An 18,341-nucleotide genomic window follows, 5' to 3' on the forward strand; every position below is an offset into this window, starting at 1 on the left:
AATCAGATTGGTGCTGGATACTAAGAAGGGAAATTTGCAGAATGGCTACAAGATGGCTTTCTAGAGCAGCTCATGGCTGAGCCCACTAGCAGATCAGCTAGCAGTCCTGCTGAAGGGTTTCAGCCGGAAACGTCGAATGTACTCTTTTCCACAGATGCTGCCCGGCCTGCTGAGTTCCTCCAGCATTTTGTGTGTGTTGCTCGGATTTCCAGAACCTGCAGATTTTCTGTTGTTTGTAGGGGATCCGCTATTCTGGTTTGGGTGTCGTGCAGTGAAACGGAATTGATTAGAGAGTCTAAGGCAAATTAACCCTTGTGGGCAGTGATCACTAGCAGGGTGATGGCAGGGCAGAAATGGCCAGGGTTTCTCGGAGCAATTTGGAAAGCACAGGATTGATGCATCCCAAGGAACATAGAAATCTACAGCACATTACAGGTCCTTCGGCCCACAATGTTGTGCTGACCATTTAACCTACTCTAGAAACTGCATAGAATTTCCCTACTGCATAGGCCTCTATTTTTCGAAACTCCATGTACCTATCTTAGAGACTTTAAAAAAAATACTATTGTATCTACCTCTGCCACCGTCACTGGCAGTGCATTCCACACACCCACCACTTTCTGTGTGAAAAACTTACCTCTGACATTCCCCTTGTACCTACTTCCAAGCACCTTAAAACTACGCCCCTTGTGTTAGCCATTTCAACCCTGGGAACAAGACTCTGGTTATCCACACAATCAATGCCTTTCATCACCTTATACACCTCTATCAGATCACCTTTCATCTTCTGTTGCTCTAAGGAGAAAAGACCAAGTTCACTCAACCTATTTTCATAAGGCATGCTCTCCAATCCAGGCAATATCCTTGTAAATCTCCTCTGCGTCCTTTCTATAGTATCCATATCCTTCCTGTAGTGAGGTGACCTGACTGAACGCAGTACGCCAAGTGGAGCCTGACCAAGCTCCAATAGCTGTAAAATTACCTCACGGGTCTTGAACTCAATCCCGTGGTTGATGAAGACCAACACACCATACACCTTCTTAACAACACTGTCAACCTGCGCAGCAGCTTTGAGTGTCCTATCGACATGGACCCCAAGATCCCTCTGATCCTCCACACTGCTCAGAGCCTTGCCATTAATACTATATTCTGACTTCAAATTAGACCTACTGAAATGAACCACTTCACACTTAACTGGGTTAAACTCCATCTGCCACTTCTCAGCTCAGTTCTGCATCCTATCGATGTCCCGCTGTAACCTCTAACAACCCGCCAGACTATCCACAACACCTCCAACCTTTGTGTCATCAGCAAACTTACTAACCCACCCTTCTACTTCCTCATCCAGGTCATTTAAAAAAAATCACAAAGAGGAGGGTTCCCAGAACAGATCCCTGCAGAACACCACTGGTCACCGACCTCCATGCAGAATACGAACCATCTACAACCACTCTTTCCTTTCTGTGGGCAAGCTAATTCTGAATCCCATGCCTGCTTATTTTCTGAATGAGCCTTGCAAGGGGAACCTTATCAAATGCCTCACTGAAATCCAAATACACTACATTCATTGCTCTACCTTCATCAATGTGTTTGGTTACATCCTCAAAAGGATTCAAAGTAGGCTCGTAAGGCATGTCCTGCCCTTGACAAAGGCATGCCTAATCAGATTATATTTTTCCAAATGCTCATAGATCCTGCCTCTCCTCCAACAACTTGGCCACCGCTGAAGTACTGTAAGACTCACCCTTCTATAATATTCTGTGTTATCTCTACTCACTTTTGGGACAAGGGAACAAAATTTGCAACCCTACAATCCTCCAGTACTTATTCTGTCCTATTGTTGATGGAAAGATCATCACAAGAGACTCAGCATTCTCCTCTCTCACTTCCCATGGAAGCCTGGAGTATATCTCAACTGGTCTTAACAACTTATCTAACTTAATGGTTTTGAAAAGCTCCAGCACATCCTCTTTGTTAACATCTATATGCTCAAGCATTTCTGTCAACTATAAGTCATCCCCACAATTGCCAAGGTCCTTTTCCCTGATGAACACTGAAGTAAAGTATTCATTAAGTACCTCCACTACCTCCTCCAACTCCATGCACACGTTTCCACTATCTCACCTGATTGATCCTATTCTCACACGGCTCATCCTCTTGCTCTTCACATACTTGTAGAATGCCTTGGGGTTTTCCTTAGTCCTGCTCACCAAGGCCTTATCATGGCCCCTTCTAGCTCTCCTAATTTCATTCTTAAGCTCCTTTCTGGCAACCTTGTAATTTTCTAGAACTCTATCAGGAAGAAGTAGTATTCTGAAGGAGGATGACACAACTGTAGCTGACAAGAGAATTCAAAGCCAACATAAAACAGAGGACATATAATAGAGCAAAATATAGTGGAAATTTAGAGAATTGGGAAACTATTAAAAACCAACTGAAGGCAACTAAAAAAGTCATAAAGAGGAAAAAGATGGATTACGAAGGTAGTAATGGGGAAAACGAAATGGCAGATGAACTGAATAAGTGTTTTGCATCAGTCTTCACTGTGGAAAACACGAGAAGTATGCTGGAAGTTTGAGAGTGTCGGGGGCAGAAGTGAGTGAAGTTGCCTTTATGAGGGGAAGGTGCTTGGGAAGCTGAAAGGTCTGAAGGTAGATAAATCACCTGGGCTAGATGGTCTACACCCCAGGTTTCTGAAAAAGGTGGCTGAAGAGAATGTGGAGGCATCAGTAAGGTTCTTGCAAGAATCAATAGATTCTGACATGCCTGTGGAGGACTGGAAAATTGCAAGTGTCACCCCGCTCTTCAAAAGGGCCCATAGGATCACGGGGGACCCAAGTCACCTCAACCACAATCTATTCCAGCTGCTGCCATCTGGGAGGCAGCACCACAGCATAAAAGCCAGGACCAACAGGCTCTGGGACAGCTTCTTCCACCAGGCCATCAGACTGATGAACTCACGCTGATTTGAGTATACTCTATATTACATTGACTGTTCTATTTATTATAAATTACTATGATTACACATTGCAAATTTAGATGGAGAAGTAACAAAGTTTTTTACACCTCGTGTATGTGAAGGATGTAAGAAATAAAGTCAATTCAATTCAATTCAAGAAGGGAGAGAGGTAGAAGAGAAGAAATTATAGACCAGTTAGTCTGACCTCAGTAGTTGGGAAGACGTTGAAGTCGATTGTTAGGTATTTGGTTGCAGGGTACTTGGAGACAGGATGACAAAATAAACCAAAGTCAGCATGGTTTTCTTACGAGAAGACCTTGCCTGACAAATCTGTTGGAATTCTGAAGAAATAAGAAGCAGATAATAAAGAAGAATTGGTGGATGTTGTCTACCTAGATTTTCAGAAGGCCTGTGAAAAGGTGCTGCACATGAGGCTGCTTAACAAATATAGTGCCTATAAAAGGTATTCACACCCCTTGAAGATTTCATGTTTTATTGTTTTACAACATTGAATCACAGTGGATTTAATTTGGCTTTTTTGACACTGATCAACACAAAAAGCTTCTTTTCTGTCAAACTGAAAATGGATCTCTACAAAGTGATGTAAATGACTTACAAATATAAACACAAAATCATTGATTGAAAAAGTATTCACCCCCTTTAATATGACACACTAAATCATCACTGGTGCAGCCAAATGCTTTCAGGAGTCATATAATTAGTTAAATGGAGATCATCGAGTGCAGATAGGTCTTCAACTGATCGTAGTAAAAATACACCTGTATCTGGAAGGTCCAACCATTGGTGAGTTAATATCCCAGCAAAAACTGCACAGTAAAGATAAAGAGCATGCCAAGCAACATCATGGAAAATTAAAAGATGTATACAAGAAAATTTCCAAATCACTGAATATCCCTTGGAGAACAGTTAAGTTAATCATCAAGACATAGAAAGATTATGGTATAGCTGTAAATCTGCCTAGAGCAGGTCATCCTCAAAAACTGAGTGACCTTGCAAGAAGGTGACTAGTAACAGAGGTCACCCAAGGGACCTAAGACAACTCTGGAGGAGTTACAAGCTTCAGTGGCTGAGATGGGAGAGACTTCACACACAGCAACTATTATGCAGATGCTTCACCAGTTACAGCGTTATGGGAGAGTGGCAAAGAGAAAGCCACTGTTGAAAAAAAACTCACATGAAGTCTCAGCTAGAGTTTGCTAGAAGGCATGTGCAAGACTCTGAAGTCAGCTGAAGGAAGATTCTATAGTCTGATGAAACCAAAATTGAGCATTTTGGCCATCACACTAAACACAATGTTTGGGGTAAGCCAAACACCGCACGTCAGAATTAGAATCAGAATCAGGTTTATTATCACTGGCATGTGACATGAAATTTGTTAACTTAGCAGCAGCAGTTCAATGCAATACATAAAATAGAAGAAGAAGAAGATAATAAATAAATATGTAAATCTTATTCCGTATACTTTAAACAGTATATGCATATTGAATAGATTAAAAATCGTGAAAAAACAGAAATACTATATATTTTTAAAAAGTATGTTAGTGTCCAAGTGTTCAATGTTCATTTAGGAATCAGATGGTGGAGAGGAAGAAGCTGTTCCTGAATCACTGAGTTTGTGCCTTCAGGCTTCTGTACCTCCTATCTGATGGTAACAGTGAGAAAAGGGCATGCCCTGGGTGCTGGAGGTCCTTAATAATGGACGCTGCCTTTCTGAGACACCACTCCCCAGAGATGTCCTGGGTACTTTGTAGGCTAGCACCCAAGATGGAGCTGACTAGATTTACAACCCTCTGCAGCCTCTTTTGGTCCTGTGCAGTAGCACCCCCCCCCCACCCCCACCTCCATACCAGACAGTGATGCAACCTGTCAGGATGCTCTCCACGGTACATCTATAGAAGTTTCTGAGTGTATTTGTTGACATACCAAATCTTTTCAAACTCCTAATAAAGTATAGCAAGTGTTCTTGCCTTCTTTATAACTGCATCAAGATGTTGAGACCAGGTTAGATCCTCAGAGATCTTGACACCCAGGAACTTGAAACTGCTCACTCTTTCCACTTCTGATTCCTCTATGAGGAGTGGTATGTGTTTCTTTATCTTACCCTTCCTGAAGTCCACAATCAGCTATTTCGTCTTACTGACGTTGAGTGCCAGGTTGTTGCTGCAGCACAATTTCACTAGTTGGCATATCTCACTCCTGTATGCCCTCTCGTCACCACCTGAGATTCTACCAACAATGGTCGTATTGTCAGCAAATTTATAGATGGTATATGAGCTATGCCTAGCCACACAGTCATGTGTATACAGACAGTAGAGCAGTGGGCTAAGCACACACCTCTGAGGTGCGCCAGTGTTGATTGTCAATGAGGAGGAGATGTTATCACCAATCCCTACAGATTGTGGTCTCCAGTTAGGAAGTCGAGGATCTAATTGCAGAGGGAGGTACAGAGGCCCAGGTTCTGCAACTTCTCAATCAGGATTGTGGGAATGATGGTATTAAATGCTGAGCTATAGTCGATGAACAGCATCCTGACATAGGTGTTTGTGTTGTCTAGGTGGGCTAAAGCCGCGTGGAGAGTTCACCATCACTACCGTGAAGAACGGTGGTGGCTGCATCATGCTGTGAAGATGCTTCACTGCAGTAGGCCCTGGAAGGCTTGTGAAGGTAGTGGGTAAAATGTATGCAGTGAAACACAGGGAAATCTTGGAGGAAAACCTGATGCAGTCTGCAAGAGAACTGCGACTTGGGAGAAGATTTGTTTTCCAGCAAGACAATGACCCCAAGCATAAAGCCAAAGTTACACAGGAATGGCTTAAAAATGACAAAGTTAATGTCCTGGAATGATCAAAGTCCAGACCTCAACCCAATTTAGAATTTGTGGTTGGACTTGAAAAGGTCTGTTCACTCAAGATCCCTATGCTTGGGTAGTTCTGTAAAGAAGAAAGTGGGGGGGGGGGGTGGAATTGCAGTGTCCATGTGTGCAAAGCTGATAGAGAGCTACCCACATAGACTCAAGGCTGTAATTGCTGCTAAAAGTGCATCTACTAAATACTGACTTGAAGGGGGTGAATACTTATGCAATAATTATTTGTATATAATACTCCTAATTAATTTTGATCACTTGGCAGGAAGAAGTCTTTTTTCTGTTGATCAGTATCAAAAAAGTCAAATTAAATCCACTGAGATTCAATGCTGTAAAACAATAAAACATAAAAACTTTTGGGGGTGGGGGGGGTGGGAATACTTTTTATAGGCACTGTAAGAGCCCATGGTATTACAGGAAAGGTACTAGCATGGATAGGGCATTGGCTGATTGACAGGGGGCAAAGAGCAGGAATAAAGGGAGCCTTTTCTGGTTGGCTGCTGGTGACTAGTGGTGTTCCAGAGGGGTCTGTGTTGGAACCAATTCTTTTTATGTTGTATGTCAATGATTTGGATGACAGAATTGATGTCTTTGTGACCAAATTTGTAGACGATACAAAGATAGATGGCAGGGCAGGTATCATTCAGGAAGCAGGGAGGCAACAGAAAGACTTAGGCAGATTAAGAGGATGGACAAAGAAGTGGCAGATTTAATACTGTTTTGGGAAGTGTATGGTCATGCACTTTGGTAGAAGAAATACAAGTGTAGAGTATTTTCTAAATGGAGAGCAAATTCAAAAATCCAAGGTGCAAAGGGACTCTTTAATCCTTGTGCAGGATTCCGTAAAGGTTATTCTTCAGGTTAAGTCAGTGGCGGATAAAGCAAATGTAATGTAATTTCGAGAGTACTAAAATAAAAAAGCAAGGATGTAATGCTGAGGCTGCATAACACAGTGTTGAGGCCTCACTCGGAGTATTGTGAGCAGTTTTGGTCCCTTTATCTAAGAAAGGATATGCTGACATTGGAGAGTGGTTCAGAGGGGTTTCACGAGAATGACTCCAGGAATGGGAGGGTTCCATATGAGGGCTGACTGAAGGCTCCGGGCCTATACTCTCTGGAATTCAGAAGAATAAGGGGGGATCTCATTGAAACCTATCAAATATTGAAAGGCTTAGATAGAGTGGATGTGTAGAGGGTATTTTCTATGGTAGGAGAGTCTAGGGCCAGGCAGCACAGCCTCAGAGTTGAGGGACGTCCATTTAGAATGGAGATGAAGAGGAATTCCTTTAGGCAGAGAGTAGTGAATCTATGGAACTCATTGACACAGATGGCTGTGGAGGCCATTATTGGCTATATTTAAGGCAGGGGTTGATTGATTCTTGATGTCAAGGCAAGAAGGGTTGTGGGGAAAAGGCAGGAAATGGGGCTGAGAGGGAAATGGATCAGCCATGATAAAATGGGCTAAGTGGCCTAGTTCTTCTCCTATATCTGAAGCTCTTGTGGCCTTAAAAGAAAGAACAAATGGTGCAAGCAGTAAAAAGTAAAAAAAATTATACACTGAATATGAACCACAGAGTTCCAGAAAGTGAGTCCACAGCAATGGAGCCAGTTTGAATGTTGTGGCGAGTGTTGATGACTGCAGGCCACAGCTGCAAACTCAGTTCAGCGCTGAAGTGAGTAAAGCCTGACTGAGTAGTGAGCTGAACACGGGTTCATCCTTCACCCTTGGCCTCAACGCCTTAAATCTTTTTAATCTGGCTCGGCTCTCAAATTGGCTAAACATCGGTTCGTTTTCTGCTGTCAGGCCAGGCCCCCCCCCCCCGCCCCCATTTCAATTCCGTCCAAAGTTACATTCCGATCCTAAGTTCACCCCAGCAATGGCCGCTGCGGCTGTACCTGCATTCTCGAGAGTCTAGTTCGCCAAAACCTTCAGGATACCTCGAAAAACACCAGGTCATACAAATGGTTCAAAATTCACCTCCCAAAAGGAAATTACAGGCTGTGGATTGCAGTGACAAAGTGCAGAACCAAGTGAGAAATTGACTGTTGGGAGAAAGGAGGTGCAGAGTGTTTTGTTTGAAATAATAAAATCGTTTTGAATAATTTCAAATATCTTACATCTGCATGTATGTGCACTGTAAGAGTAAACAGGTCTCTCTTTCAAAACCAGTCAAAATTCTCTAAAGTTTAAAAGCAAAGATACAGTGCACCTATAGTTACCAGATTTGAAGTCCTACACGCATCCCCATTTATCGGCTCACATCAGGACACTGATGACTTGGTCGCACATAATATTTCTGAGAGGGCATGTGCTGATGGGCTGCAGGATTCAGAGGACATATTATGTTGCCTACTAGGAAGTGGGTAACTCACCAAGATGGGATAACATATATCCCAGGTTCTCAGAGGCTGTCTCTGAAAAAAATAGCTCAGGCCTTGGGTATAAATTTCCAATTGATTTTGGCTACAGGTGAAGTGCCGGAGGATTGTTGGCTAATATAGTAGCTTTACTTAAAAAGTTAAAGGGGGAAGTCTGTGACTTGGATTAGTTCAAATTAATAACAACAGAGACTAAAATCTGCGCAGACAAATATTGGAGAAATTTGAAGGACAGATTAAACCATATTTAATGACGTGTAGATTAATCACATGGATTTGTTAAAGGGAAGTTGTCTCTGACTAAATGCATTGATTTTTTTGAAGAGGTGAACAGCAAGGGGCCATAAGAGAAACATGTATGATGTAATCTACATGGATTTCAGGAAAGCATTTCGCCAAGACCCATGTGACAAAATGGGATACAAGGAAAATATGAAAAGTTAGTTAAATGTTTGCTTGATGTTAAAAGCAAAGGGTGAGAGTTTAAGTAGGTTTAATGGGGTCACATACTGGGTCCCTTGTTTTTGTGATGCTCAATGCTGCAGACTTATAGAGGTTAGATTGAGTGTTTGCCAGTATGGTTAACAGTAATCTATGATGCAGAGAATTATAAATAGTCTGGTTAACTGTAAATAGCACTTGGCACATTAAAAAAATGGGTGAAATGGTCCTCTCTATGATGGAGAATCCTAAAGATCCACCCTCCCACAAAGAAATTTATCGTCGCTTTTGTCTTAGTGAGACAAACCCTTGTTCTGAAGCTTTGTTACCTGGTTCTGCAAGTATTTCTGCAAATAAATACTTGCTCAGCATTAATCCTGTCAACACTTTAGCAAGTTTTAATAAAATTACCTCACTTTCTTCTCAACACCAGTGATTATAAACCCTGCCTACTTGACATAGTCACATAAAATAATTTCTTCCCATAAGGAATCAATCCTGTGAGTATTCATAGAATCTCCTTCAAGACAAAGGTAACCCTTCCTAAATAAGAAGACAAGCACTGTACATGGTACTTCAGCTGTACTCTGTACATCTATAGCAAAATATCCCAACTTTTATATTCTACTCTCCTTGCAACAAAGGTGCAACATTGGCCTTTCTAATTTCTTGCTGGACACCTCCGTGTCAATGTTTTGTATTTCGTGTTTATTCAGATCCTTCTGCTTTTCTCTTCTTCTGCCAATGTGGATAACTTAACAGTTTTCGATATTGGGCTCCATCTGCCACTTTAGCTTACTCACTTAACCTATTCATATTTTTGCAGCTCCTCTGTCTTCCTCGGAGACATTTTTCATTTTTAATTTTTAATTTTTTTTATCCTGAGTTAATCTAGCCCTTCATCAAAGTCTCCATTATAAGTTTCAAATAGTTCCTAGCATTGATTCCCCTAACACACTTCTGGTTAAAGTTTCTCAATTCCAAAGATGACCCTTTTATCTTGATTCTCTGTTGCGTATTGTTTAACTAATTGACAGTATATTGTCCTCAATGCTATGTGATCTTACCTTGTGCAATAATTTTTTTTAACTCCTCATTATCAAATGAATTTTGGAAATATACTTTTTCTTCTTTATCAGTTATACTAGTTGTATTCTCAAAAGACTAATCAATTTGTCAAAGTTGCTTCTCCTTGATTATATTGCAATTATTATTTCCTTAAAATCAGATCCCAGGATATTCCCAGAGACAGTGTGTTGACAAACTAGCCTATTCCTTTCATATTGCCCCTGGATTTCCTTAAAAAACATTCAAACTCACTGTGGGAAAGTGTTGTGGAGACAGAGAAGCTCATCATATTTAAACAATGTACAGGGCTAAGGAGCAAGAAATGGCAAAGAAATAACCTAAAGTGTTGCAGTTTTCACTGACATGCACACAGAGGACCAAATGCCCCCCTTTTGCACCACAATTTTGATTCTGTGATAGAGATAATATTGCATGTGAAGGGAGAGATGCCATTTCAGTTTCTTCTCTGATTGCCATGATAGATCATCACACAGCTTATAATTCATCACAATTCATGCGTAATCATTTCAGGAACTATAATAGTGTCTCTATATGCTACAATATTCTAAGGAGGATTAGTAGGGTGTGACACTATTGTTAGCTAAAGCTGATTTCACCTCATGCCTGTAAATTGATGAAAATATATTTCTGTAATTACTAGCAACACACATAAAAGTTGCTGGTGAACGCAGCAGGCCAGGCAGCATCTCTAGGAAGAGGTGCAGTCGACGTTTCAGGCCGAGACCCTTCGTCAGGACTAACTGAAGGAAGAGTGAGTAAGGGATTTGAAAGTTGGAGGGGGAGGGGGAGATCCAAAATGATAGGAGAAGTCAGGAGGGGGAGGGATGGAGCCAAGAGCTGGACAGGTGATTGGCAAAAGGGGATACGAGAGGATCATGGGACAGGAGGTCCGGGAAGAAAGACAAGGAGGGGGGAGGGACCCAGAGGACGGGCAAGGGGTATATTCAGAGGGACAGAGGGAGAAAAAGGAGAGTGAGAGAAAGAATGTGTGTATAAAAATAAGTAACAGATGGGGTATGAGGGGGAGGTGGGGCATTAGCGGAAGTTAGAAAAGTCGATGTTCATGCCATCAGGTTGGAGGCTACCCAGACGGAATATAAGGTGTTGTTCCTCCAACCTGAGTGTGGCTTCATCTTTGCAGTAGAGGAGGCCGTGGATAGACATGTCAGAATGGGAACGGGATGTGGAATTAAAATGTGTGGCCACTGGGAGATCCTGCTTTCTCTGGCAGACAGAGTGTAGGTGTTCAGCAAAGCGGTCTCCCAGTCTGCATCGGGTCTCGCCAATATATAAAAGGCCATATTGGGAGCACCGGACGCAGTATATCACCCCAGCCGACTCGCAGATGAAGTGTTGCCTCACCTGGAAGGACTGTTTGGGGCCCTGAATGGTGGTAAGGGAGGAAGTGTAAGGGTATGTGTAGCACTTGTTCCGCTTACACGGATAAGTGCCAGGAGGGAGATCAGTGGGGAGGGATTGGGGGGACGAATGGACAAGGGAGTCGCGTAGGGAGATCAGCACCTTATATTCCGTCTGGGTAGCCTCCAACCTGATGGCATGAACATTGACTTCTCTAACTTCCGCTAGGCCCCACCTCCCCCTCGTACCCCATCTGTTACTTATTTTTATACACACATTCTTTCTCTCACTCTCCTTTTTCTCCCTCTGTGTCTCCGAATATACCCCTTGCCCATCCACTGGGTCCCCCCCCCTTGTCTTTCTTCCCGGACCTCCTGTCCCATGATCCTCTCGTATCCCTTTTGCCTATCACCTGTCCAGCTCTCGGCTCTATCCCTCCCCCTCCTGTCTTCTCCTATCATTTTGGATCTCCCCCTCCCCCTCCAACTTTCAAATCCCTTACTCACTCTTCCTTCAGTTAGTCCTGACGAAGGGTCTCGGCCTGAAACGTCGACTGCACCTCTTCCTAGAGATGCTGCCTGGCCTGCTGCGTTCACCAGCAACTTTTAAGTGTTGAATTTCCAGCATCTGCTGAATTCCTGTTGTTTCTGTAATTACTAATCGGAATTCATTACTAATTAAACCAGAAGACAAATATCTTGAACTGAAATGTTAGTCTCAAATTGTTACCTCTATATTTTTCCATATCTTATTCTTCTAACATATCTGCCAAATGAACACAGAGTAAAGTACATTACAATTTATTTTGTTGATCTGTGCATTTCTGAGTATTGGAATTTGAAGATGATTGTATTTATCTTTTCATGGTATCTTTATGTCATAGCACCTCTAAAATTCAATCATTAAACATTTAAATACATGCCTAGAAATAATAATTGGATTTATGATTGTTATTGTCATTATTTTATTTTTCTTCAACTGATTATTGAAGAATAAATGTTAAATTCGGCCTGACATAACTATAAATGAGAAATAAAGAGTAATCTTAGTACATGACCTTTCTAATTAATTGGAACATTTAGTTTACATTCTGCTTTAAGAAATAAATGTTAAATCTATTTTTTATTAAGAATATGAAATGCGATTTTTTTTATTTGCATTAAAGAATTGGTCAAATCAATTGTATAAATCAAACCATCTTGAGTGAAAGTTATGCAAATATTTGGAAATGAAAATATATCCAATTTTTGCCATCGTTCTTACTTGAAAGGCAAATGAAGCAAACACATACAGTACCTCATGTATGACTCCAACCAACATGACTCCAATTGGCTGTCAACATCACTGGGGAGAAATTTCCCAGCTGTAGCAAGTTTGTTTATTTATTGAGAGAGAGCTCAGAGTAGGCCCTTCTGGCACCTTGAGCCGTACCACCCAGCAAACCCCAATTTAACTCTTTCCTAACCATTTACAATGACCAATTAGCCTACAAGTTGATCTGCTTTTGGAGTATGGGAGGAAGCCAGAGCACCCAGAGGGAACCCATGCATTCACAGGCGAACATACAAGCACCTTACTGACACCAGCAGGAACTGAACCTGGGTGCTGGTACTGTAAAGCGTTGTGCAAACCACTATGATACCATAAACATTTTTGAAGAGAGCCACTGACAACAAAAATAAGATCCAGAAGTGCATTTATTCACAAAATCCAGGATGGATCACATTGGATATGTCACCACGCTCCAGCACTAGACTGCACGTGGAATCCAGTTGAAGTGAGATTCCTTGGTGTTACATTGGAGAATTGCCTCTCCAGTCCCACACCAGTCAGATCAGATTCAGGATACAAAGAGAAAAGTAAGCTTTTTTTAAACATTATCTTACTTTATATTCCATTTCACTGATATTTTATTTATCTATCTATCTATCCAGCTACCAACTATCTGTGTAATTATATATATATATATATATATATATATATATACACACACACAGTATATGTGTGTGTGTATTTAGAGATACAGCATGGTAACTTGCTCTCCTGACCCAATGAGCCTACACCACCCAATTATACACGTGACCAATTAACCTGCAAATGCGTATATCTTTGGAATGGAGGAGGAAGCCAGTGTTTATTTCATAAAATGTTACTTTTAACACTTTTTTTCAGGTTTTACTGATTTGTCAAACTCATTTGAAAACTTTTTAAATCTATTTCAAGCTTAGGCAGAAGCTAAAGCTCTGCTCCTGTTTTGTCCTCCTTTTATCTGAGGGGTGTGCTGGAAATGATGCTGCCCATAGCCTGGTCATAGTTGAGACTTCACTGCCCTTGAGGATGCAGAGGGACAGCAAGATTAGATATCTATATCCAGTCTGGGGATATTCAGAAGGGCAGATATTGGTTTAGCAAAAGCCCAGGTGGAGGATGGATCCAACTCAGATGACATAATGTAATTTCTGAGAGTTTGCTGTGTTAAATTAACTACTGCTCTCTACTGTCCTATTTTACAATATACTCAATTTGTTTGAGGTTTATCAGGACACTATATACACCCAGTGGCCACTTTCTTAGAATAGTGTGGCAGGAGCTCAATGCATAAAAGCATGCAGACATCGTCAAGCTATTCAGTTGTTTTTCAGACCAAACATCAGAATGAGGAAGAAATGTGATCTTAGTGGCAGTGACTGTGCTATGATTGTTGGTGCCAGACGGAGTGGTTTGGGTATCTCAGAAACTGCTGATCTCCTGGGATTTTCATGCACAACAATCTCCAGAGTTTACAGAGAATGATGTGAAAAACAAATAAAATCTAGTCCGTCACAGTTCTGTGGGTAAAAACACCTTGTTTATGAGAGAACAACAGGAATTCTGCAGATGCTGGAAATTCAAGCAACACACATAAAAGTTGCTGGTGAACGCAGCAGGCCAGGCAGCATCTGTAGGAAGAGGTGCAGTCGACCTTTCAGGCCGAGACCCTTCATCAGGACTAACTGAAGGAAGAGTGAGTAAGGGAATCAGTTAGTCCTGACGAAGGATCTCGGCCTGAAACGTCGACTGCACCTCTTCCTAGAGATGCTGCCTGGCCTGCTGCGTTCACCAGCAACTTTGATGTGTGTTGCTTGTTTATGAGAGAGGTCAGAGGAGAATGGCCAGTTTAGTTCAAGCTGAAGAGAAGGCAACAGCATCTTCAATAACCACATGTTACAACATTGATGTAGAAGAGCATTTCTAAATGAAGAACACATCAAACCTTGATGGACTGCAGCAGCAGGAGACTACACTGGGTTCCACTCCAATGGTCACTTCATTATGGTCACTCATGCACCAAATAAAGTGGCCACTGAATATAAATGCAAATATTGGTACAGTACTTTAGCAGAGTTAAATTGAAATGTTTCATATTTGTTTGTACTTGACACCTGCACGAATGTAATCACTCAGCTTTTCAGCTGTTTTATGAAAGTGATTATATTATCTGGGGTGACCCTCTGTCAGGGGTTTTCGTTACAAATCGAGTAAAACAGGGAAGCAATGGGAATTATTTTGTTGTTACTACTTGTTAATTCAAAAAAGCCACACCAGGCTATATTTCCTGAGGAGTTTGGGGAGATTTGGTATGCCACTAATGACTCAATCAAATTTCTTCAGGTTGGAGTGCATTCTGACTGGTTGCATCACCGTCTGGCGTGGAGGTGCCAATGCACATGATCGGGAAGAGCTGCAGAGAGTTGTAAACCCGGTCACCTCCATCGTGGGATTCAGCCTCGACATCTTCAGCTGGCGTTGCCTTAACAAGATGGCGTCTATCATTAAGGAGCCTCATCATCCAAGAAATGCCTTCTCCTCAATACTACCATCAGGAGTCAGAAGACACACACACACACACACACACACACACACACACACATCTTCTTCACCTCTGCCATCAGATTTCTGAACGGACCATAAAGCCATGAACAATCTCGCTTGTTGTTCTCTTATCACGCTATTTATTTATAAAATTTATTGTAAATTATGGTAATTTGTTTAGGTATTGCACTGTACTGCTACTGCAAAACAACTAATTTCACAACGTATCTCGGTGATAATAAACCTGATTTTGATTCTGTTTTACTCCGATAAATAGTTTCCTTTAGTGACGGGGGTTAGAGCTTTACATTTTAGAAGTTTGGTGTACTGATCTGCGCGAGTGTACAAATCTCAACACCCGGGCAAGTGCTGGGTGGAATAACAGATATTTAAAGCCTGTAAGCAAAATGTCGTGAATCTGGGGGAAATATTTCTTTTAATTTCGCAGATTGCTATACACTAATATTTGACTAAACATAGCGAGGAAAATGCTTCTTCCATGTGTACCACGAGGCGGAATGCTCGCACTTCTCACAGTACTGCCTGATGTTTTAAATTGGTTGTTAAGAGCGGGGCCGCGCTGCAGGGGATCAACATGATACCAGGTAGTCTGACGCTGTCCGTTGATAATCTTCATTGCATGGGGTGGGATGAGTACCGAAAACTGGGATTTGTTTCTGTGAAGTAAGTGTTGATTTAGGCAAATTCCATGTCGGGTCTGCGGCATGAAAGCGTCCTACTGCGATCAAATGCAAAACAGGGCTCGCAGTCTTAAATAGATTCACAGATGATTTGTTTTATGGCTCAATTGTTAGCCTCCTGAAGGCCGTGGGAAACTTCGCGTTTCCAGATGAAAGCAAAACTTGGCTGGACTCTGGTGTTAAAAGCGACAGCTTTCAGTCTCCAGATATCACAGAAAGTACAAAGTTTTCCACTGAGCAGTGGGAAAACTTCAGAAGCCCCATTAGCACTTGAGTGATGTTTGCTTTTGAGTAACAATCGGTTCCTTAACTTTCCATTTTGCGACTTCCTAACCAGCTAAGCTGTTGCTCATCTCATACTTTTTTTCGTAGTGTTGACTATTGTTAAGCTTCCGGATACAAACTATTTTGAGTATCCCTACCCCTTTCGCGATACCGTTTATTTCGGACGGCTTCTTTGATTAAAATGGACATTCTTTTGGAAATGAGTTTTGAATTTCTAACATACGCACCACCTTTGTGCTGAAGTATTTGTAAATCAAAATACAATTAACTTAAACATTCATATCAGAACTCTCGTGCTAATTCTGATGCATAAATGCAACAAGTTTTTGTACGTAAAATTTGCCCTTTAACTTTTCTATTATTTTTAAATGTCCATTATCATTAAAATTAAATGTTCGTATTATATTTAATAGGTTACATTGCCGTTAAAATTCAATGCATCAATAGAAACGCAGAATGAGATACAAAATGATTTTCAATGTTTATTAATGTCGTTAATTGAAATATAAACATAACGTAAGAAGGAAGTAATAAGCCCGCAAGCATTCTATCAAATAAATTAGATGTATTTCATTGAATACAACATTATAAACGCCTTCTACAAAATAGGCTACGGATAAGCACCCTTCAGCGTGAAGTACCCTGATTTTAGCACACATAAGGGACATTTTTTTTGCCCAGCAGTGTTTCGAAAAGCATATCTATGAGATACATAAGAAGAGTCTAATCTTTAATAAAGCTGTACAAAGTCTTCACCAGGGTCTCCACACGCTTGAAAATGCAATCGGCGAATTGTGCATTAAGGCCAAATCTTCTTGTAGCTGCTGAGTAGACGAGCTGGCCAGTAGGTGCATGTTTGCAGGAGGATTTGGAAACGGATCGATATTTTTGCTGCACACTTTAAACCCAGGATTGCAGTGTCGGTCCGGAGATGAGCGAGGAGATGGATCCACAGCACCCGAGGATGCGGCATGAACCGGAGGAATGTTCCCCTGGGTCGCTGAAGGGAGCTGACTCTTTGAGGTTTGCGGGTTAAGGGCTTGTGTCTTCAGACTGGACTGGCGTGAACCATCGCTGGATCGAGGCAGCGACTTGAGCAAGTGGTTCAACAAGCGCGCCCCCACGGTTTTGTCCATCCAATCGCACGTCAGTAGCAGGTTGTGCACTTCATGCATACACTGGATGTAGCCAGCACTATACCGCTGCTGAGCCTCCAGTCCTATTTTAGTATCAGCTAAAATAAAGCAAGACATAAGCATGAATAATAAGAAAATGAACTTTCGGTTTCCTAATTATAGTCGCGTACGTTTACAAGCAAGCGGATTTCAAACGTTAAAATAAAATTTTAAAACAAACAATTACTACAAGATTACTTAGATTAAATTGAATACACTGTAGTTTGACATAGATCCATAAGACCACCTTGATGTCGTTGTACAATATTGGTCCCATTAGCACTGAACCGAAACTCACCCATCATCCTGCTGTTTTGAACATTCTGAAGGTGTTTCACTGTCATCTCGAGGATATCTGCTTTTTCCAGTTTCGATTGCTAGAAAATAATGAAGAGCTGTTGTCATACTCGGCTTTCAACCAGCTTCAATGAACGATCAGCAGACTCCATGCATTCAGGGCAGGAAGCAGAACAGAGCACGGGTACTTACATCGAGGCGAAAGGCGCTGACGACTGTTTCTTTCAGTTGGTCGAGACAGTTGTTGATCCGCTCTCGGCGTTTCCTTTCGATAAGAGGTTTTCTTAACTGCAGGACAAGACGTACACAGAATAAGCACGTGCCATTGTTGGAACTTCAGCTAAGTATTATTTGCGCCCTTCCAAAATCTAACGTCGCTGACATTATTTTTCTTACCTTGCGCTCTTCTTTGGCACTTGAGAGTTTTTCCGCGTTGCCGCTGAAGGTCGTGGCGGTCATGTTTTCACCGATCTGGAGAAGAGATTTGCTGCAAGATGCTCGCTGGTTTCAGACTGAGGCTGTGATGTCTTCTTGCTCTCTGCCGAACTTCTATTTATATCCACAAATTAGCATGTGAATGCGTGAGTTCCCGAGCTCAGCCACTTTCCCACACTTGGGGTCGCGGCCAGAGGCGAGTGTCCATCAATCAGCAGTGACAGCTCAGTGCTCTCACTCAATGGCCAGGCTGACCGCCCAAAGAGCGACAGATGGCCGAGGCCAGGAATCTCTTCCAGCCGAATCTTATCGTTCTCTCAGCACTCCAAGCAGTTCGCATGGGTCTTCAAACTGCCCCTCTCTACATTCCCATGGATTTGGTTAGTGGTGAGAAAAGACATGGTGTTACTCCAGTTACACCTGGGAACTCTGTCTTTTTTCATCATGTGAATGGTGTCAATTTTGCAACCGCAAAAACACGAAAT

The 18,341-nt window shown here is 41.8% G+C and overlaps 1 protein-coding gene across 1 annotated transcript; it reads right to left on the bottom strand.

The window, feature by feature from the left end:
• Nucleotides 1-16,444: 16,444 nt before the first annotated feature.
• Nucleotides 16,445-17,951, bottom strand: her8.2 (hairy-related 8.2). The gene is made up of 4 exons (XM_063044923.1): nucleotides 17,818-17,951; nucleotides 17,614-17,709; nucleotides 17,423-17,501; nucleotides 16,445-17,183 (listed from the first exon to the last, which is right to left on the bottom strand). Exons 1-4 carry the CDS (start codon nucleotides 17,878-17,880, stop codon nucleotides 16,702-16,704), a joined length of 720 nt encoding a protein of 239 aa, XP_062900993.1. The 5' UTR covers nucleotides 17,881-17,951; the 3' UTR covers nucleotides 16,445-16,701.
• Nucleotides 17,952-18,341: the final 390 nt, after the last annotated feature.

This window comes from Mobula hypostoma, chromosome 4, assembly GCF_963921235.1.
Source record: "Mobula hypostoma chromosome 4, sMobHyp1.1, whole genome shotgun sequence".
Classification (NCBI taxonomy): domain Eukaryota; kingdom Metazoa; phylum Chordata; class Chondrichthyes; order Myliobatiformes; family Myliobatidae; genus Mobula; species Mobula hypostoma.